This window comes from Panthera tigris, chromosome A1 (genome assembly GCF_018350195.1).
Source record: "Panthera tigris isolate Pti1 chromosome A1, P.tigris_Pti1_mat1.1, whole genome shotgun sequence".
Lineage (NCBI taxonomy): Eukaryota > Metazoa > Chordata > Mammalia > Carnivora > Felidae > Panthera > Panthera tigris.
This window is the reverse complement of record NC_056660.1, coordinates 540,257-563,126: the sequence shown is the minus strand read 5'-3', so window position 1 is coordinate 563,126 and position 22,870 is coordinate 540,257. Positions and strand designations below refer to the sequence as shown.

At 42.7% G+C, this 22,870-nt stretch overlaps 1 protein-coding gene across 2 annotated transcripts in view; it reads right to left on the bottom strand.

The window, feature by feature from the left end:
* Positions 1–21,019, bottom strand: part of PARP4 (poly(ADP-ribose) polymerase family member 4) — a 108,649-nt gene extending 87,630 nt beyond the window's left edge. Inside the window, exons 1-9 of one of the 2 annotated variants that reach the window (XM_042987727.1) lie at positions 20,734–21,019; positions 14,528–14,660; positions 11,125–11,326; positions 8,487–8,550; positions 7,520–7,595; positions 6,668–6,784; positions 3,670–3,819; positions 3,001–3,138; positions 1,773–1,946 (exon numbers count right to left, since the gene is read on the bottom strand). In XM_042987727.1, coding sequence (XP_042843661.1) covers positions 1,773–1,946; positions 3,001–3,138; positions 3,670–3,819; positions 6,668–6,784; positions 7,520–7,595; positions 8,487–8,550; positions 11,125–11,326; positions 14,528–14,659 — 1,053 coding nt within the window. In that variant the 5' untranslated portion in view covers position 14,660; positions 20,734–21,019. Of the gene's footprint in view, positions 1–1,772; positions 1,947–2,578; positions 2,960–3,000; positions 3,139–3,669; positions 3,820–6,667; positions 6,785–7,519; positions 7,596–8,486; positions 8,551–11,124; positions 11,327–14,527; positions 14,661–20,733 lie in introns of those variants that run through there. The other variant, XM_042988232.1, reaches the window with a different exon arrangement.
* Between the last annotated feature and the right edge of the window lie 1,851 nt (positions 21,020–22,870).

Below are 22,870 nucleotides of genomic sequence, written 5' to 3'. Positions count from 1 at the left end.
GGGGACAGGGTAGAACAGAGACTACTCTGAGTATTCCTTGTAAATATAATGTTGACCGGGCACCTGGGGGTCTCAGTCGGTTAAGCATCTGACTCTTGATTTTGGCTCAGGTCACGAGCCCGGCATCGGGCTCTGGGCTGACATCGCTGAGCCTTCTTGGGATTCTGTCTCCCTCTCTCTCTGCCCCTCCTCTGCTCTCTCTCTCTCTCTCAAAATAAATAAACTTTAAAAAATATATAATTTTGACTTTTGAATAATGCAGATGCATCACCTACTGAAAATATAGAAAAGTTAAATGAAAAAGCATTTGGATGGGCATCCCAGACACCTGCTCAATACGAAAACCAGCCACTGAGGTTCTTTCTTCTGGTGAGGCAAATCATGAAACTTTAAATTTGGAAGACTCCTTTCTCATCCTGCGGACTGGTTCATCTCATCTGTTGGTTCTTCACTTATTTTGGATTGCAGGGGGTAGGGGGAGCCTCTTCTAAGAGACAAGAAAGGAAATACTCTGGATGGGATGCTAGGAAGCACTGTAGCTGTAAGGTGATGTAAGGGGAGCCAGGTGGAGAAGGGAGCACAGAGATGGGAAGAAGCTGGCCCCTGATGGTAATGCTACCTTTGAGCGACTGGACCAGCCGTCACCCTACAGCTGGCTTCCTGTTATACAGGGGGGTAAGTATCCTCATTGTTCAAGGCAATTACAGCTTTCTGTTTCTTTTACAAACACAATCCCAACTCATCTCCTTGAGATAGGGAAACTGAAGGACTCCATAAAAATCTGCTTTTTACTCCTTTTCCTGCTTCTATTCTTGTTAGGACCCCCACTTTACACACAGGTCAGAATGCAAATAGTGCATGTCCTCCTTGTATGGGACCAGGAGTTAAGGATTTCTGTAGAAGAGATAATACCTAAGGAAGGACCAGGTGAGAAGACCCGAGAAGCCAGTGTATGCGCATTCCAGATCACCAGAGTTACATATCTCACACAACCCTCCTGGCTCCAAGGAACATCACCTAAGCCCCCACTTTGTTTTGAGCAGTTCCTGCATGCCTGAGAGCACATGTACACCAGACCACGACCCTCCACAGAAACCCCAGACCTCAGGCAAAGATAAGATTCCCTCTCCCAGACACTGCCTGTACCTGCACTCTCTCTCCCTTCAGTAACCTCTGCTTTCACCTCCCGCTGGCCCACCTTTGATTTCTATCCTGCAATTTCTTTCTTTTTTAATTTTTTAAAATGTTTATCTTTGAGAGAGAGAGAGAGAGAGAGACATGGAGAGTAAGTGGGGGAAGGGCAGAGAGAGAGGGAGACAGAATCAGAAGTAGGCTCCAGGCTCTGAGCTGCCAGCACAGAACCTGATGCAGGGCTCGAATCCATGAACAGCGAGTTCATGACCTGAGCCGAAGTTGGACGCTTAACTGACTGAGCCATCCAGGCACCCCATCAATCCCGCTGATTTCTATCCTGTGAGCAGCCAGGAAGCCGCTCTGGGTCCTCAGACCTGGCCGGCCGGCATCATCCTAATGTAGAAAATTACTTTACCGTGCAGTAATTCTAAACATATCTGCCTTTGTACTAGTATTCCGACACATTCATGTTTGGGAACATGGTTCAGATAACTTCCATAAGGATCCAAAGCATTCTAAAATGACTCAGCATTTATTTTTGAGCCAACTTTTGTGATTCAGTGCTATCTTATTAATCAGATTTGAAAAGATTCTTCCCCAACATATTTTAAATTGAATTCTGTATTTCAGAGATTTACCTGGCAGAGGTCCTCTTTCTTAGCTAATAGTCTCAGGTTCACTTCTTCGGTTGCTGTGCCTCTGTGAGGTATTAATCTGTAGAACTCGGTCATCATATTTTGCAATTGTTCTTCTGTTTCTCCATTTTTCAGGGCTGCCTTTACTAGAAGGAGAACTCCCTCTGCCTTGCTCACCTTTAAGTGGACAACAATATACTCTTATTAAAATTGAATCTTTACAATCAAAGAGAAAGTGAAGGAACATGCATAAAAATACCTAAAATAGTTGTTAGATATGTCATAACTATTAGTTTTCTACTGGACACCAGCCATAAAACAAATGCCACGTTTATGGGAGATGTATCTCAGCTGTGACAATGATGCCATGAGAAGGTTTCCAAAAATGGGCTCAGCTTAACTAAGGGAAAGAACCAGAGCCTTAAATATCTGTATCTGTGTATCTATATCTATACCTGCATCTACATCTGTATCTATAGCTACAACTGCATCCACAGCTATGTCTATATTCACAGAGAGAGGAATTCTAGCACAACCATAGGAGATGTGCTTTTCACACAAGAAATTTAGAAAGATTTTAGAAAGAAATTTAGAAATTTAGAAAGAATCAAAGTAAGAACAAAATTCAGCAGAATGTATTTCTAATTACACAAGTGCATTTTGAGCCTTGTGCCAGGAAACCTTTTTCTCCCTGAAATAAATTAGTTCAGTTCCACAGAAGACTACTATTTTACTACGACAACGCAATTGTACCAGTGGGAATACTGTCTTCACTTGCTCCTTCAATCATGTAAAATTAAGAAGAGTACCTTCTGGAAGCATGCTGTCTTTCTCTACAACAGTCACAAGTTCCAAGACTGTGAAGCAGTGACAGAAGCAGAATAGGGTCTGAGCATCCGACTGAGGACCAACAGCATCCCTGTCCCTCAGGCCTGCCACAAACCTCGGGACCTAGGAGAGCGGGCCTCCTACAGAGCTGGCACCAAAAAGCCTGCTTGGAGCAGTTCTTGGGTCTGACATTTGAGAGACAGGAACATCTAGTTTTCCCGGAAGCTTGTTTTCCTCTCAGCACTCTCCACATTCCCCTTCTCCAAGGTACGAAAAAGCATGTCAGGAACGCATCCAGAACAACCAGACCGGTGCGCAAACACACGTGCTTTCATTCAAGCTAGTGAGCCAGAAAGCGGGTCTGTCACCATAGAGGTTTGCTTGGAGGAGGCACGTGACTCACGTCATTGAGACTAATCCTGTTCACAGGCTTGAGAAGTGTGTGCTCCAGGTGGCCGAGAGCTTCCGCCCAGACCATCTCCACCAAATCGCTCACCTCTTTGCTCAGAGTGCTTGAATTCATTACCTCCTCCAAAAGCAACTGCAACAACAAAATTTGAAAAACCAACAAGAAGTTTCGTAAGTGGACCGATTTAAAACCAAGAGAGAAGAAATAATTAATTTCAGCCAGGCAAAGAGTCACGGGCAGTCAAGTGACTGATAACTTTGAGCTTCCACTTCCTCCCTACACTCTCCTCATTTCCCCTTCTCTCTTTTACTCCCACTCTATGTTTCCTTTTGACTCTTCCTTCACTTTATCAGCTTGAGGCCTGCCAGTGGCATCAAAGGTTAAGCAGCATTAAGGGTTAAGGACCCCTGATTCCTGGCCCAGGTTACAATCAAATTTTTTGAAAGCCATGAGGGTTTGTTGCTGAAGCAAGCAGGAAGTTTCACGGCTTATCCTGGAACTCACTCCCCACCGGCTGCCCTGCCGTGCATTTTTGTGAGTTTACCTTTCCTGTTCTTAACTCCCACTCTTCCCTCCTGCCAAGTTTTTATTTGTCAAAAAGAAAACATTTCTATTCAACATACTCAGTCAGTCACAAAAACTAAACATATGAGTCAGTCTTACCGCCTGCAGTTTTTCAGATGCCAACTGGGTTGCTTCGGGTGTAAAATATTCCCTTAGCAGAAATCCTTGTTTCTTCAGTTCTTCAATGTAATTTTCATAGTGCTCACTTGCGTCTGCAGAGGTTTTCTTTACAGAGAAGTGTCTTCTAGTCTGTGAATCATAGCGTGCAGCAAAATGTCAGGATGCGAGGATGTACTAACTTATTCACATACGGGTCTTTACCGAATGCCTCCTATGTACCACAGGGGAAAGCAATGTAAATAGGCATTGGATCCCTGCCATGAAAAAGTTTATTAACTATTTTCAAAGAATTACTTAAATCTTCAATCCTTCACAAAACAGCCTAAAACCTGAAAGGGAGAAAAGCTTGAGCAGGCCCAACATGCAGAAGAGGCACGTTTGATTCACTGGAGAGTCACTCAAACGTCTGTTCAGAGACTACACATTCTTAATTTACATACTATTCTAATTAGCTTTGAAATCTGGCTTTCAAGCTTTTTGGAAATGGGAAAAATAAATCAGGGGAAGGGAGGAAAAGAAAAATAGCTCAGAAATGAGGTACTGTTAGGGACAAGCACACCGTCAAAATGAAACGATACTACCACAGCAAGGAGAAAGGCAGAAAGCTCTCAGGTCACGCAAATCATGTTGAGGGAGTGGAACAAGGCATCCTGTGGATAGACGCAAACTGTCTCCCTCATTGCAACCTGCCCATGGATGTGGCATTCTTCTGCTTTTCCTGGAAATCCGTGCTCCTGTAGTGAGCAGTTATCCCAAAGTCATTAACCTCAGAGAACGGGGGAGGTCTTGCCCATGGGTGTCGGTTTGGGTGTCAGCCAAGCCTCTGGCTCTGGAGTGTGCCGCCCCGGGAAGAAGCCAGGCTACTCATGACACTGCTCAACTGCCCTCCCGCTCTGGTGGCCACAGGACACCTCTGAAGCTTAGAGAAAAGAGCATACCATGTTCAAGTTACTCCATTTGAGAAGGCAGAGTTTAACACAATTTTGGAAGGTTTCCATCAAATTGGCTTTTTATGAGAGGGGCAAACTAGAAAAGCCTCTTCTGCAGGACAGCTCTTTCACAGTTGGTGAGGATAATTTCTATCAAAGTGAACACACTCACCGGAGGAGCACTCTACTTGTGTTCTCAGACTCACGCCTGCTAAGGGCGGAAGGCACTCAGGAAGGGCTCTCGAGATAGTAAGCAGGAGGGGACACAGTGGCTGATGCAGCCTTATAGTTTTCAGTAAAGAAAACCAGTGACAACACACTCTATCATGGTTTTCAACTTGATGTTTCCTTACTTTTTACCCACACAACTAAATCCTCCACAAAACAGAGCACATGTTTTTGGGTAAAAGGTTAACAAAACCCCTTCTCCTCCTTGGACACATTCGACTTGGATTAACTTTTTTTTTTTTTTTTAATTTTTTTTAACATTTATTTATTTTTGAGACAGAGAGAGACAGAGCATGAACGGGGGAGGGTCAGAGAGAGGGAGACACAGAATCTGAAACAGGCTCCAGCCTATGAGCTGTCAGCACAGAGCCTGACGCGGGGCTCGAACTCACGGACCGTGAGATCATGACCCGAGCCGAAGTCGGACGCTTAACCGACCAAGCCACCCAGGCGCCCCTGGATTAACTTTTTATATTTGTTCCTGTGGAAAGCTGATAAGGGTGGGACGCTGTAATATTAGGCAAAATTGCTTAGGTTATTAGTGACCTCTCATTAATAAATTGCATCAGGACCAGGAGTTCAATGAATGAAACTTAAATGGTGGGTGGGAAACCTGAGCCTTGGGCTTCCCTGAGGGCAGTGATGCGAGCAATGGGCATCTCCCTTCAAGACATCTCCAACCTAGGCCCATGTTACAACAGGCACGGGCTACTGTGGGTGACTTTCTACATCAGGTAGATCCTGCCTCCTCCTGATGTGAGTCTCCCTCCTGGCACCACAGCTGGCACCTCCAGCGGGGGCAAAGCCAGAAGCAGCCAGAGCCCGAGTAACATGCTGCGAGGACCACTCCCCCTGAAGAGGGTCTGTGTGCCCTGTGGGTGCTGTGCTTCCTGCCTGTAAGTCTGTCTAAACGGAAGACACCCTGGTGGTGTGGCAGCATTTGCTTTGAACTTTAGGTATTAGTTCTGAATTTATTTTTGTGTCATAATAGTTTCAGATGGGAACCATGCCCTTGACTTGACAGTGACCTAATGCAAAGGTCTCGGGCTCTGCAAAGGCTTCCTGGTTGTTTGTGAGCCTACAATACTTTACATTTCAGTATCAGTTCTGTCCCAGTGGGTTCTGTCCCAGTTCTGTCCCAGGGGGTTACAATCATGAATCTTCCCTGGTGGTGATCTACCTCTGAGGGGCAGGGTTTGAAGTAATTAAAAAAAGAAAATTTAATGTTTATTTATTTTTAAGAGAGAGAGAGAGAGAGAATGCAAAAGGGGGAGGGGCAGAGAGAGAGAGGGAGACACAGAACGAAGCAGGCTGCAGGGTTGGAGCTGTCAGCACAGAGCCTGAGGCGGGGCTTGAACTCGTGTACTGCCAGATCATGACCTGAGCTGAAGTCAGACTCCTCGCCGACGGAGCCACCCACGCGCCCCTAAGTAATTTTTATCTTTGGCTTCTGGTAGATCACTTGGTACTCAGCAGGTACTTAACCAAGTGTGTGAATGGGTGGTTTTTAGCAGTGTGTGCATTAGGCAAGTTCCCCTAAGTGCTTCAACACAGGGGCAGGAAGCCCACGTGCCCTGCACCCGCTGAATATTCCCCTACTGACATTGAAGAACCCCGTGCGGCTCTAGTCAAGGCGCCGCTCTCACCCCCTTTCCTTCACCGGCTACACTGCAAGGGAGAACACGGCTCAACTTTTCAAAACCATTTACCAGGTAAAAAGAAAAAGGGTAACAGATTGGCCGGTACCTTGACCAGTGTTAAGGAAACTAGTTACGAACGAGGGTGGATAAACACATACGAATCAACATAAAGATCGATACCTTGACGCCGGTGGCCGAGAGGAAGTGTGCGGATATCAGGAAGGCGGCGTCCCCGGGCTCCTCCCGGGAGCACTGCAGCTCCACCACCGCCACTGCCTTACCACCCTCCGCCCCAACCTGGAAAATAGGTCGTGTGTCCGTTAAATAACAAGCCGCACGCACCATTTAAAAATGTAGATTATAGAGCCAACACAAGTTCACGCGAGACACAATTCGGAAAATGCACAAAGTATGAAGAAAAAATAAAAATTACCGGAAAGCACACTACCGATATAATTACTATTAATATTTTGGTATATCTCCTGCCTGTGTTTTTACTGCAGATATATCTGTATGTGTTTAAACTACACCACTTTTTATATTTTCTCTATCACAGAAGGAATGTTGTTTTCAAGTTACATTTCATTAAAATATCTAAAAAATACAAATGGAGCATCATTTTGAATGCGAGGGTTTTCATTTACACGACACTGGAGAAAGAATTATCTCCTTTTCTTTTTAATGAGTGGTAATGGAAATTCAACATAATGTAAATAGTGTCAAATCTACTCTTAAAATACAGAAGCCATTAATAAACACGGAAGAAGTCCTTTACTTTTAAAGTCCCATTAATATTTTGTACTGTTTATATTTTATTGTGAGCAGGTATTACTTTTATAATAAAAACACTAAGAAGTTAAATGTTACATTTTAAATATAAAATTTTTTTGACTATTAAAAATCAACTCATCTATTAAATATTTATTCAGGATATGCACAATTTTCCAAAACAATGAGAAAATTATCAAACAGGAAAAGTAATCAGAAGACATTCGGGGTTTTTTTTTTTTCAACTACAAATCAGGCTCTTACTTTTTCCAAGGTGTTATATTTTGCAACTTCGAAATCTTGTGGAAAATGAGGAATTTCAGCATTCTCTGTATAAGACCTGAAATTTGTATAAGAAAAATGAAACATTACAATGGACTTTTAAACTAAAGAGCCTTTTCATAAATTTTTTCTTGGATGTCTCCTAATTCCATACAAAGTACATTTTAAGTCCCTAATGCCTCCTTAGATATTCTGAAAACGGTTAGAAAGTCTTATGGAATGAGCTGGATTCCTCCTGTGTGTAACTTTAGAGTTCTCATGCCAAATACTGAGTGTCTGCATCAGAAGGTGGGCGTCCTGAAGCAGAGGCAGGGCATAAGAGAAGCAGGCCAGCGCACTGGAGAGAGAACCAATCCTGCATCCTCTTGGGTTCTGACCCTTAGGAACCAATCACTTAGGCTCACACCAGAGATTGTCTGGACTACAGTCAACAACCCTTTGAAATAAAAATGTCAGACTTCTCATAATCTGTACTTTTATCTTTGGTATTTGCTCTCTTTTTTAACACTACGATTAACAAATAAAATGAAGCTAAATGTGACCCTTAACTGACATTACAGTTTGGGGTATGCTGGAAGAAGCTGCACACGGTCCATTTGCAAAAGGCTGTCATTTCCAGTTTTTGACACGTTAGTTGGGAGTAAGGGACTGTCTCTACTCTAAAGGCTTCTCTGTAAGGTAGCAGGGTGAGGAGACTGCCCAAACCTTTTCTTTTTTCAAATCAATCCAACTATCATGTCCAATCTTGTATAATACTAAGATGGAAATAATTATCACTCTACTAGTTGAAGTAAAAAGTCTTAAATAAATAAAAGCCTAGAATTAGATAAGCAAGATAAACAAAAATACTACAAGAAACGTGAGGTACTAATAGTATTTTAAAACTGTGTTTGAGGTTTACAAAATACTTTGCAAAACTGGAGAGTCTTAATGATCAGAAGTAGATTACTCTGTGAGTTCCACGTTTTCCTTCTCAGTGGAGTTGTCCTGGGACAGATCATCTGTTGTCATTTCTAAGAGAAAACAAACAAAACACTTGTTTGCTACTCAAAGATTTATTAAAATTATCAACAATAAACCCTGGAATTGTTAAGATTCTTGAGTATAGGTAATATTTACTATGCTATTATCTTTTTTAAAGATGTCCTCAAATTAGCTATAGAAATTGGTGATCTAAGGACAGAGCAGGTGGGACAAAAAGATTAAAGACAAAAGATGGTGAGAATACATTATAATTCTCTTTTAATAGGCATGTGAGGACAATTGTAATAAAATCTGTATTATGTGAAACTTATTGATAGAAATACAATTTCAAATAGCATTTTTCTCTTCTGAAGATTATGGTGAGGATAGTTATGAAATGCATTTCTTTCTTCTTTTTGAGAGAGAGAGCATGTACATGCAAGTGGGGGAGGGGTAGGCAGAGAGAGAGAGAGAGAGAGAGAGAGAGAGAGAGAGAGAGAGAATCTCAAGCAGGCTCCATGCCCAGCAGAGTCCAAGGGTTCAATCCCACAATCTTGGGATCATGACCTGAGCCGAATTCAAGAGTCAGACACTTAACCAACTAAGCCACACAGGCGCCCCATGAAATGCATTTCTTTTTTTCTTTTTTAAATTTTTTTGTGTTTTATTTTATATTTGAGATAGAGAGAGAGAGAGAGAGAGAGAGAGACAGAGCACGAGTAGGGGAGAGGCAGAGAGATGGAGACAGAATCTGAAGCAAGCTCTAAGCTCCCGGCTCTCAGCTGTCAGCACAGAGCCCAATGCGGGGCTCCAACTCATGAGCAGCGAAATCATGACCTGAACCCAAGTCTGGCGCTTAACCAACTGAGCCACCCAGGTGCCCCAACATGAAATGCATTTCTAATATGCTGCAGGATCAGAGTGGTTCCCCAGTGCCATCATGTCACAAATGAAGGAACTGGGATGTTTTAAAGGAGGGAAATTCGAGGGCTCCTATGTGAAGCCAAGCAATTTTTGCTTCATGTTTTTCTTATAAAAGAATCATAACACTGTCTATGGCATTATGATACATATGGAATAACTTCTTTTATAAAAGGATTTCTTTCCAGTTTTAATTATGCTACCAAGGGGTGCCTGGTAGCTCAGTCGATTAAGCATCCGACTCTTGATTTTGGCTTGGCTCATGATCCCAGGGTGGTGAGATCGAGCAACATGTTGGGCTCCATGCTGGGGTGTGGAGCTGCTTGAGATTCTCTCTCTCTCTCTCTCTCTCTCTCTCTCTCTCTCTCTCTCTCTGCCCCTTTTCCCCGCTTGCATGCTATCTCTAAAACTATATATATATATATATATATATATATATATATATATATATATATGCTATCAAGATATCAAAAGGCGTCAATGTAGTTATAGTAATTCCAAATCCGAGGGTATTATTCTGGATGTTGAAAAACATTTTCAATGTAAAAGGAGTTTACTATTCTTTTTTTTTTTTTTTAATGTCAATTTATTTTTGAGAAAGAGAGAGAGACAGAGTGCAAGCAGGGAGACAGAGAGAGAGGGAGACACAATCTGAAGCAGGATCCAGGCTCTGAGCTGTCAGCACAGAGCCTGATGGGGGGCTCGAACTCACAAACCATGAGATCATGACCTGAGCTGAAGTCAGATGCTTAACCAACTGAACCACCCAGGCATCCCTGGAGGAGTTTACCATTCTGCCTATTTTGTTTTAGCTACCATTTCTTGAGAGCAAGAAAGTCTGATGACAGCATTTCTGGACAATCATTTGTCTAAAGAGGCTGCACCATACCAAACATTTAGATTTCTAAAATTCTCATAAATAATACAATTTATATACACAATATGGTATCTAACATGTATCATGTGCTTACTATAAATTATTATTTATCAGAACTGCTTGACTTTTGATGTGTCTCATGAAGACTGCATTTCTCTATGTCCAAAGTCTTGCTTCTTGGCCAGATTCCAAAATAAAATCTGGTCTATAAAGGAGATATGTTTCCTTTGGAGAGATCATCTTTTGGAAAGAACTTATTTAGCAAAATGCTAATCATAAAATTTCCAGTCATAATTTTTTAAACACAAAGTTTCTTCCCCTTCCCAGATAAAATTACACATCAAGTTTTCTGAGATTATACAGTGTTTTTGTAGTCTTTTTGAATCTGATCACATTAGATTGGATATTAAGAAATTTATTCCTATTGCTAAAGTAGTCTTTTGTCCTTCATTATTTGCCTATATTCTGAGATAAGAAGTTTAATTATTTTTGTCATATTTCTTTTTTTTTTAAGCTTATTTATTTTGAGAGAGAGAGTGCACACATGTGTATGCGTGCAGGGGAAGGGCAGAGAGAGACAGTGAGGGGGAATCCAAAGCAGGCTCTGCTCTGTCAGCACAGAGCCCAACACGGGCCTCAGTCTCATGAACTGTAAGATCATGACCTGAACCCAAATCAAGAGTCCGATGCTTAACTGACTGAGCCACCCGCGCACCCCTATTTTTGTAATATTTTTGGGCAATCCTTTGACTATACTATCTTGGACAAACCAAAATGTTTATTATAGCACCTATAATATATTAAGTACTTGATATAAAATACTTACCAGAACTGCTTGCCTTTTGACAAGGAGGTGGTGTGATGTCTGGTGACTTATGAGGATCATAATTCGTTACGTCCAAGAGTCTCCTTTCTTTGATAGATTCCCATATAAAATCTGGGTTTGTTATATGGATATGGTTCTTTTGGATAGAGTTCAGTTGATACTGGCTCAGAACATCAGCATTATCTAAGATTATATGTGTGCACTTAGAAAAAAAAAAGAACCAAATCATTATGTACTTGTAAAAATAATATCTAAATATATTACTTGTATCTGTAATTTTCACCCTTAAAGAATCTTGAAGATAATTTGTAGTAATCATTCTCAGCTTTCTAAAACCCTTATAAGTAATATAAGTTTTAGTTACATAAAAGGTAAAAAAAATCAAGGTTTTTTTTTAAATGTTTATTTTTGAGAGAGATTGTGCACACAGGGGAGGGGCAGAGAGAGAGGGAGACAGAGGATCCAAAGCACATGCTGACAGTGCATGCAGGGCTCGAACTCATGAACCGTGAGATCAGTACTTGAGCCAAAGTCAGACACTTAACCAACTGAGCCACCCAGGTGCCCCCAAAATCAACAGGTTATTTTGAAAAAATTTTTAATGTTTTACTTATATTTGAGACAGAAAGAGAGAGAGACAGAGAGCAAGCAGGGGAGGGGCAGAGAGAGACGGAGACAGAATCTGAAGCCAGTTCCAGGCTCTGAGCTGTCTGCACAGAGCCTGACCCAGGGCTCGAATTAATGAGCCGTGAGACCGCCACCTGAGCCAAAGTCAGACACTTAACTGACTGAGCCACCCAGGTGCCCCCACAGTTTTTAAAGAGTATGGATATGGGGTGCCTGAGTGGTCTGAGTCTGAGTGTCTGAGTGAGCATTCCACTCTTGATTTCAGCTCAGATCATGATACCAGGGTCATGGGATCAAGCCCCGCATTGGACTCCATGCTGAGCGTGGAGCTTGCTTAAGATTCTTTCTCTCCCTCTGCCCCTCTCCCTTGCTAGCGCTTGCCCTCTCTCACTCTCTCTCTCTCCAATAAAAACATAAAATTAAAATTAAAGTAAATAATAATAAAAAATTAAAAAATTAAAAATGTAAAAAATAAAGAGTATGGATATGAATGTACCACAATGGATTAACCAACCCTAGGGGTTATTTCCAAATTTTCACTCCTCTAAACAAAGCTGTGCTGAATATCTTCTTGTACACTTGTTTATTTTCTTAAGAGTGGAATGGCAGATTCAAAAGGTATTCATTATTTATTTAATTTGCTAACTTGTAATTTTATTTATTTTTATTTTTTTAACTGTATTTTTTTTAACTTTTAACGAATGTTATTTTAGAGAGAAAGTATGAGCAGGGAAGAGGGGTAAAGGGGGGGAGAGGGAGGGAGGGGGGAGAGAGAGAGAGAGAGAGAGAGAGAGAGAGAGAGAGAGAGGGAGAATCTCAAGTAGGCTCCATGCTGAATATGGAGCCTGACACAGGGCTCAATCTCATGACCCTGGGATCATTACCCAAGCTGAAATCAAGAGTTGGATGCTCAACCAACTGAGCCAGTCAGGTGCCCCATTAGGTTGTAATTTTATTAATTTATTTTGCAATAAAGAGTATATGTACATTGTAGAAAATCTAAAAAGTACAGTAGTAATAATAATAATAAATTAACATATTCCCCACCATTGTTCCCAGTTACTCTCCCCAGCGGCACCTCATGTAACTTCTTGAGTATCCTTCCAGAGCTATTGTACACATAGGCAACACACATGTAAGCACACAGCCCTGTGTTTAGCCACAAATGGCAGCACCCTAAACATTCTGCTCTGAATGTGTTTTTCCACTTGGCAATTTACCTTGGAGCTCATTCCTCAACAATACACACCCAGCTGTCTCCTTGGTTATAATACCTGGTAAGCACATTTCAAAAATGTATGTACATTGACAACATAACTTTCAAAAAGGTTGCACTCAAAGTATGTGGGAAATTCCGAATAAGGAGAGACCATGATGCTATTCTTTATTCTTTACCCAGAAGATAAACTGAGAAGGTGTAACAGTCATGAATCATCCATCCACCCAAAGAAATGGTGAGACAAGCAAGTGAGGGAAACTGTATAAGGAAAGTATATGCAGTTCTGCTTAAACTGGAGGTAAATAGAGACATTCCGTTTCTGATAACCACAGGCAAACTACTTAAGTGCCAGAAAGCACCTAGCATCCCACTGGAGTTGAACATACTTCATAGAAAAACCACACTCGCTGGCAGCAAGCCCCGGGGATCTGGTCCAGGAAGGGGCCGGCTGGAGTCACCCATTAGTTCAGCAACACAGGAAGGAGCAACAGACAGGGGCAAGCCTGGCGTTTGGAAGCCTGGGATCCAATGACTTCAGACTTTAATTTCATTATGATGAAGTGTTTATAAAAGAAGAGGTTAGCCTTAATTATTTTTAAGATTTCATCCAGCTGCCAAAATTCTATATTTAAACTGTCAGGCCTACAATTCATTTCAAAAGAGGGAAGCTCCCTTCAGCTTTTAAATAAACAAAACAAGCAATACAAGCTGTATCTCGAAGATCAGTCTGCAATGCATGTTTTCCTCTCTGTCCCTTACAGGTCACACTGTACAGGTGACACTCCAGGGTTGACAGACTGGTGAGTGATTACACAGAGAGCCCTTTTCTCTAATGTTTACTTATTTATTTTGAGAGAGAAAAAGCATGCACTCACATGGGGGAGGGGCAGGGAGAGGGAGAGAGAGAGAGAGAGAGACAGAGACAGAGACAGAGAGAATCCCAAACAGGCTCCATGCCATCAGCGCAGACAGAGCCCAACGCAGGGCTCTACTTCACAAAACATGAGATCACGACCTGAGCTAAAATCAAGAGTCGGGCACTTAACCAACTGAGCCACCTGGGTGCCCCTGGATAGAGGGCTTTTTGCAAAACTCTGTACCCCATAACTTTTCTCCTTCGAGAATAGATTTGGCTGGTCTGAAATTATTTCTATTTATATCTTTGGCTGTGCTCTAATATCCTCAGATTCACAGGGCATGTAGGATTTCCCTACAGCTCACAGCAATGGAGAGAAGGTGGGATGATGGTCTTCCCTCCTCTGCCTTTCTCCAGTCCACTTCCTTGTTGGCAATGTCACAATTTCACCTGCTTTCAGTGACTTTCTCCTGCTGCCAATTTTCTCTGCTTACTCTTCTAACCATGACCCGCTCTCCCTTTTTTAAAAAATGTCTTAATCTTACTATTTTAAGATAAGCTCTACCTCCGATGTGGGGCTTGAGCTCAAGACCCCGAGTCAAGAGTCACATGCTCTACCCACTGAGCTATCCTGGCTCCCCAACCTACCCTCCCCTAATGCACAGTGTTTACCACACAGTTCTTACAAAATCTGAAAATACCTGAGGATTTAATAAAAAGGAAAATTTTCCACCATTCTCCTTAATGTCATTTTGTAGCTTTTTCTTCTGTTGACGAGGTAAGTGCTTGACTTTCAAACAGAAGGTACAATTTGCAAAGATCCCCACAGTCATCCTGTAGGAAAAAAAGTTTCAAGTCATAGTTTTAAAGGATTCTCTTCTCAGTGAATACAACTGACTGAATCTAGAATTGCTTTACATGCAAACTGCGGGAAGCTGGGCATTTTAAAAAGGCATTGCAATCACATTTAACCATAAAAATTGGACAATCGTCAAACCTGCAATAAGTATATTAGTTTTAGAATCATTTCTAGTTTTTACGTCTGATATTATGACACCTGAAATACATTGGTATAGGTGCATAATATATAGCTAAATGAAAATGTACAGATTTTAGTTACAGATCAAGTGTGTGGTTTAAGAATATAGAAGCATTTATTTCTAAATTAAAAATACTATGTGATAATGAATCCATGGATATTTATATATAATTCTATAAAATCAAAGAGACCCATTAGTTATGTCGGTTTCCGTTAAGTCATTCTGGAGAAAAATTGAGCAATTAGTAACAAACATATACAATTTATGTTTAAAGGGAAAGATATCTGTATGTTAATTCAATTTCTTTTATTGTCATACTTTCCAAATTACATTAAAGATTACTCCTAAGAAAAATGAGCGTATTTTGACTTGAAAGAAATTTTATGGGTATTTAACAATAAACTAATAAATGGTGAGATACTGATTTAATTCACAGTAGCTATTTGTCAATTTTTTAAAACTGGAGTCATCTCTAACAGGTTCTCCCAAATAAGCTGATGTTTGGGGAAAGCGGCTCCCAGGTCTGACCTCCGAGTGAGGCCGATAGTTGGCGGGCTCTAGGACCACGGGACGCCGCCAGTCTCCCAGGGCGCCTACGGGGGCCCAGCCTCCCGCCAGACCCAGAGCTCGGGGTTCCGGGTTTCTCCTTAAACTCCACCTCCCTCTCGAACGCCCAGTTCTCCCAGGCTGGAGTCCCCACTCCAGTCTCCTTCGATGAGCAATGGTGCCCATTTCTCAAGGCCCTAAATACCGCCTACGGGAGGACCACCCCTCATTTGGGACAAAATGCCCACTGCCTCCCCCATGTGTGCGCTTCAGGCACCCAGACTTACCAAGTCTGCAACCTAGGCCTTCCCCCTGTTCCCCTCTAGGCAAGTGGATGCCGGGTGCTGCTGGCCCCTCAAGCCACTGGGTGCTACCCTTGATTTCTCCCTGTCTTACCCCCTTCGGTGATCAGCAGCCCTTTCTCACCACCCCTAAGCATAAGTGGAACCTATCCACTTTCCCCGTCTCCGTCTCCGTTGTCACCCTGGCCCATGCCCCCATCAGTGGAGTCCTGACTCCTCTCCCCACTTCTGCTCCTCTCTGCTTCTAATCTCCACGCCGTAGCTGCAGAACTTTTTTTCTTAAAATTATGTTTCAAATGAAATTTAAGTTTCTTACTATGGTTCAAGGCCTGGCCACTCTCCCCACAGCCTCCTCCTGCACCTCTCTCTCACTCTGCCCTGGCCACACTGGCTTTTTTCTCCAGGTTGGCAAAAACCCCAAGTTGGGTCCTCAGGGCCTTCACACATGCTGTTCCTTCTCCCTGGGACTCTTCTCCCTATCCCCACCCTACACTTGTGTATCCTACCCAGGACCTAGTAGTATCTGTCCAGTAAACGAACAAAGGGGGTTCAAATTTTTTCTTATGACATCTGGTTAAACTGAAGTCCCTTGATCTAATTCTGCCCTTCCATAGCATTAATATTTACTTACTTCCTGTGTATTGATTGCCTTTTATGTTTGAATTGGTTCATACTTGTCAGGGTTTGTAGATGGGAGAGCTGCCGATGGATACTGTGAAAGTTATCACACTATGTCATTCAGATTAATCTGTCTTGCTTTTAATCTCTGACAGTTAAAAAACAAACAAAACACTAACACTCTCTAATGAATCTTTAAAAATTTTCAGAAAAGTCTCTATATAATGCATTCTGCCACTGTTGGACAGGGAAGGCTGGATGGGCGTGGCTGCTCGAATCCACCTCTCCAGATCTGTCCTGGGTGAGTTCTTAAGTCCTCTCACCTGGTCTTTAAAAAAATGTTTTCTTTTTTTTTTTTTTAAATTTTTTTTTTAACGTTTATTTATTTTTGAGACAGAGAGAGACAGAGCATGAATAGGGCAGGGTCAGAGAGAGAGGGAGACACAGAATCCAAAACAGGCTCCAGGCTCTGAGCTGCCAGCACAGAGCCCAACGCGGGGCTTGAACTCACGGACCGTGAGATCATGACCTGAGCCGAAGTCGGACACTCGACCGACTGAGCCACCCAGGCGCCCCCCCAAAAATGTTTTCTAATAGAAAGTCATTCGTGCTCATCTTAGAAAATGTGGAAAATTCAGGGGCGCCTGGGTGACTCAGTCGGTTAAGCGTCCGACTTCGGCTCAGGTCATGATCTCGCGGTTCGTGAGTTCAAGCCCCACATCAGCTCTGTGCTGACAGCTCAGAGCCTGGAGCCTGTTTCGGATTCTGTGTCTCCCTCTCTCTCTCTGACCCTCCCCCATTCATGCTCTGTCTCTCTCTGTCTCAAAAATAAATAAACGTTAAAAAAAAAAAAAAAGAAAATGTGGAAAATTCAGAACTACATAACAGCAAAATAATTTCAAAACATAGAGGTCATGTTAACAATTTCTTTTGCTTTTTCTTCCAGGTTTTTTTTCTACGTGTATGTACTGTAATTGACTATTTTATTATCAAAATTGAAATCATACCATATTCACAATACTTATCTTGCATTATGGCAGCATTTTGTCATTAGCATTAAATCATTAAACATTCTTGGAAAACATTTTTAACAGAGACTATCTGAGATATGTATCATAAATGAACTATTTCTATATTGCTGGGCAAGTAAATTATTTCTAATTTTTGGCATCAAAACCAAAGCTAAAATGTATATCCCTATATGTAAATCTTTGTTTGTAACTCCCATGATTGTCTTAGAGAACAGACCTAAAATCCTAAACAATACTGAGTCAGAGTTCAAATAATTTTTATTCTTGTTAATTTATATTTAGCTTAAATTGTATTACTTTTCAGTTTTGCCTAAAGTTCTTAGGAAATTACTATGAATTTGTCTTTATAGAAATAACTTCTCCCCCAAAGTAGGTTAAACAGTACAAAGAAAAATAAAGAGCACATACAGTGATGGAAATGTTCGAAGGTAGATTATGGTGATGATGCACAATTTGGTAACTTTATTAAAAATCTTTGAATCATGCCATTAAAATGGGTGAAATTAATGGTATATAACTTATATGTCTGTAAAGTTGTTTTAAAAAAGTACCTATGAGGGGCGCCTGGGTGGCTCAGTCGGTTGGGCATCCAACTTCGGCTCAGGTCATGATGTCACAGTCCGTCAGTCTGAGCCCTGCGTCAGGCTCTGTGCTGACAGCTCAGAGCCTGGAGCTTGCTTCGAATTCTGTGTCTCCCTCTCTCTCTGATCCTCCCCTGCTCATGCTCTGTCTCTCTGTGTCTCAAAAATGAATAAAAACATTAAAAAAAATTTTAAAGTACCTATGATCCCTCTATCGGGAAATAACTCCACTGTTGATATTTTGATATTTCTTTCAATATCTTTGATATTATTCTTTCCTGTATCAATATATTTTACAAATTATTTTTATAAAAATATATATTTGTGAATATTATTTATTGTATTTTATAGCGCTTCTTTTATCTAACTTAATAAAATGTTTTTTAGATGTTTATTTTTGAAAGAGAGAGAGAGAGAGAGAGAGCGAGCCTGAGTGTATGGGCAGGCAAGGGGCAGAGAGAGAGGGAATCTGAAGCTAGCTCCAGGCTCTGAGCTGCCAGCACAGGGTCTGACACAGGGCTCAAACCTAGAACCGCGAGATCATTACCTGAGCCAAAGTCTAACGCTTAACTTACTGAGCCACCTTGTAATGAGAATTTGCCCATATCACTAAATATTCTTTGAAAATATTTGTAGTGGCTATGTGTAATTTAACTTTTCCCCAAGTCATCAGATATTTGGTTAGTGAAAATTATTCATTAGAAAATACACTTTGAAGAAAATGTTTTAAACTTGTTACATAGATATTTTTTAGCCTTTATTTTGGTGTAAAATGGACCTAACACAAAATTTACCATTTTAACCATTCTTAAGCGTACAGCTCAGTGGCATTAAGTACATTCACCATTTTGTGAAATCAAAGTATAAACAAACATTAAAAAAATTTTTTTAATGTTTATGTATTTTTGAGAGAGAGAGAGAGAGAGAGACAGAGCATGAGTGGGGGAGGAGCAGAAAGAGAGGGAGACACAGAATTCCAAGCAGGCTCCAGGCTCTGAGCTGCCAGCACAGAGCCCGAAGGGAACTCACACACTGTGAGATCATGACCTGAGCCAAAGTTGGACGCTCTACGGACTGAGCCACCCAGGCACCCCTAAACAAACATTTTATCAAACTCTGGCCCATTCTTAGCAGCTGGGGCCACAGAGGAGGTAGAGAAACAGACTCTAAGTTCTATGCAATCTCAAATCAGGCCTTGACTTCTGTCTTCCTACAGATTGTATGTGGTGTCTCTCTGCAATGTGTGGCCTCTCCTGGCTAGCAGCTCTCCCAAGAGACATGGGCCACCAGTCTCTCCCTGCTTTCCAAGCTTTTCCTAAACAACAGTCAGCATCTCTGCATATTTTTACCAGGGCCTACTACATACATATGAGATCTCTGAGTGTCTTCCATCCATCAGGCCCTGTGTTAGGGACACAGGACTAGAGCATACATCTCCAGCAACTGAGAAATTTCCTGAGCAACTCCTCCCAAATTCCAGCTACTCTACCCAAAAACCAGTGGTGCAGTTGGAAGCAAGAGGCTTACTGCCTTGCATTTTCATGTCTTTACAAATGGCATTTCTTCCTCTTTGAAAGCCTCAGTATCTCCCTAGACAGTGGCTCTTTCTGGAACCCTTCTCCCTCTGATTTGCTGCCCTGCTCTGGCCCTCTCAACAACCCTACAGACTGGCAGCTTTCATCACACATCTGTGGATAATCATTGGCTGTTCTCCACTCTTAATCCATTTCTCTACGAGGATCAATGCTATTTGAGGGGCTGTGCCTTGTTTATCTTTATATCCCTAGAATCTAGCTCACTTTTGGTACACAGTAGGCATTCAATAAATGTCTGCTTACTAAAAAGTCTTTCATGCATCAATTAAAGCCTAGGATTATAGAAAAGCCTTCTATTTCTAATTATTTGCATATTTGGACCCGCACTGCATCAATACCACACTCCCCTAGTGGGACTAATAAACCCCTAAAAAGCAAAGACCACCTACTTTGGTACTGCTTCTATTCCCATGGAATATCATACCTCTAAGCACACAGACAGAACGTAAATAAATGTTTACTGCATAAACGATCAAGTCAAATGTACCTAAAAAATCCACAACACACACATATTGAGAGTGAATCCTCCTTTTTCACAATACTGCACTTTAAATATTTTTATGTTTATTGTTATTTTGCAATCCAGAATCGAAAGGTTGAACACTCAGCAAAGCCTTGTTATTCTAGAAGCTGACGTCTACCTACTCAGTCCTCTGGATGAGTCATTCGGCATTCCCTGCAGGAAATATTTAACGGATTTCCAAGTTTTCAACTTTGATCTTCAACATAAACATTAAATACTTCTATCACGGTGTTCCTAATTATGAAGTCGGATTGCATTCCCTGCTTATTCACCAAAATACTGTATTTTTATGAAAAGTTTCCTTTGATACCTAACTTGAAGAAGAAAGGCTGTCTGCATACGGGAAACAAGAAGCATTGAGTTCTACTGCGATCTGTTCATCCCCCCGCCCAGAAACCTACCCCTCCCCCCCCCCCCCCCCCCCGAGGGCCAGCTCCCCGTGGAGGCCCCACCTGTGTCCTGTCACCTGGGCCCGCGACTCGCACGAGAACACTCCAACCCCTCCCCCCCGGGGGGGCGCGCGCTGCAGTAGCCAGGGCTGGGAGGACAACCGCGAAACCACGGGCAGCCGCGGCGTCGACACGACCACCCTCAGGCCTAGACTACAGGACCACCCGGAGGGCGGCGGGCCTGCGCCGGGCCGGGTCGGCCACCCAGGGGCGCCAACGCACCTGCCAGGGAATCCCGCCCACTCTGCACGCCCCCGGCTCCTGGTGCTCGCGGCTTCCGACGTCCCCGCAGCCGCCGTTCTCGGCTACCAGCGCTCCTGCCGGGATTGCTTCCGGATTCCGGATTCCCGGCTCCAGGCTCCGGCGCTGAACCGGGGTGCGGCAGCCAAGCCCAGCCAGGGAGAACGCTGCCGGAAGCCCGCCCTTGGCTGCCTCCCAAGGCCGCGCCCCCGAGGACCTAGGGCTCCCAGCCTGAAGATTGCGGGCGGTCGCCCAGGAGTGAGGCGTTGGGCTCGGGTAGGGTTTCTCTTCCTGGATCGGACTGAGGGTTCCGCATTTTTTCAGTTTCATTTTTTCGTCAGGATTTGGCAGTGAGGGTAACTCCAAAGTTGCAGTTTGGTGAAAGTGGGTGGTTGGTGCTGTCATTTAACTGAGAAGTGAGAGTAATTACTGGGAACAGAAGAGAAGCAAATTTCGGGAGGGTGTGAGATTGGAGGAGCAAAAGGGTAAGATAATGAAACTTAGTTTAGGACTTCCTGAGTTTGAAGCTTGTGGTAGTGTTCTCACGGAGGTATAAATATATACCTGCCATTCCGGAGAAGTGGGGGCTGAGATTCATCGAGTAGGGGGTAAAATAATAGGAAAACAATAAAATTCACCAGCTACTGAATTAAATGAGAAGAGAAAAGATGTAGAGAGGGTGTGGGTTTGAATCCAGACTCTACTATTTATTACTCGGGATTGCCAACAAGGTACTTTACTGGGACCTCCATTTCCTTTGTCTTTTGTAATGTTTCTTTATTTTGAGAGAGAGAGAGAGCGCACATCCATACTTGTGTGCACAGGGGAGGGGCAGAGAGAGAATCCCAAGCAGGCTCCATGCTGTCAGCACAGAGCCCAACAAGAGGCTGGATCTCACAAACTGAGATCGTGATCTGAGCCAAAACCAACAGTCAGATGCTTAACTGACTGAACCACCCAGGCGCCCCATCATTACCTTACAGAGTGGTATATGAATCAGCTTAGGTGACATTAAGCAAAACTGGTATAATAGGGAGTCCCAGGGCCCATCCTTCCCCAAGAACATTTTAAAAAACCAGACGAAAACTCAGAAACCACCTTATCTTAACCCAGACAATAGTCAAAAGTTGACAGCAAACAAGCAGATGTGTAACCAGGAGAAAGGCGGAGGAAACAAGGTAGGAGGTTCTTACATGTTTTAACCCGTTCCGCTCCCTTTGCCAGCCCTCATTCCCAGTGTAGATAATCTGGTTCTGGAGGGAGCAGAGCAGAGCAGACTTTGTCCTAAGGAATTATGTTTGTCTCTTTTGACCTGTCTGGGGGTTCCGTGAAGGACTGATACAATGGGCTTGCCTTTGTTTCCCCTAACTCAAACTTTCTCAGGGCAGATAAATAGCTACTTCGGGCACGCACCTCCAAAACACTGAAAGGCAAGTGAGCAAACTTGCTGCATGGGACAACAAATCCCAACAAACAGTTAGTAGAAAGTACAGACAGGCTGAAGGCCTGGGAGGAAAAGCATGAGAGGAACAGCCAGGAATGAGATTTCCTAGAGGAATAAGGGCTTTGAAAAGCTGGGTACACAGGTGCATCTAGAAAGCTCACACATGCCCAGGACTCATGCTCAGAAAAGACTTAAGAACACCATAAGTTTCCATTTCTGGCTGATCTTTAGGCTGCCTAATGCTGATGAGAGCAAAAGGCAAGCTGAGAGCAAAATGCAAACTGACTCCCCACAACCCCCCTCCTCCTTAAGGCGGATATGTGTAACAATTCCTTAAGCACTGGTGACTGCTTAAGAACAAAGGAAGGGGAGAAACAAATGGTCAACTGGTCAAGATTGCAGCCATGCAGAATGTGAAACTCCACTATAGTTTGTAAATCTTAATGATTTACAAGAAAAAGTCTTTTTCCTTTAATTTTTTTCAGTGTTTATTTTTGAGAGAGAGAGAGTGGGCGTGGGGAAGGGGCAGAGACAGAGACAGAATCCGAAGCAGGCTCCAGGCTATAAGCTGTCAGCACACAGCCCTACACAGAGCTTGAACTCATGAACTGGGAGATCAAGACCTGAGCCATAGTCAGACACTTAACTGACTGAGCCACCCAGGAGCCCCTTTTT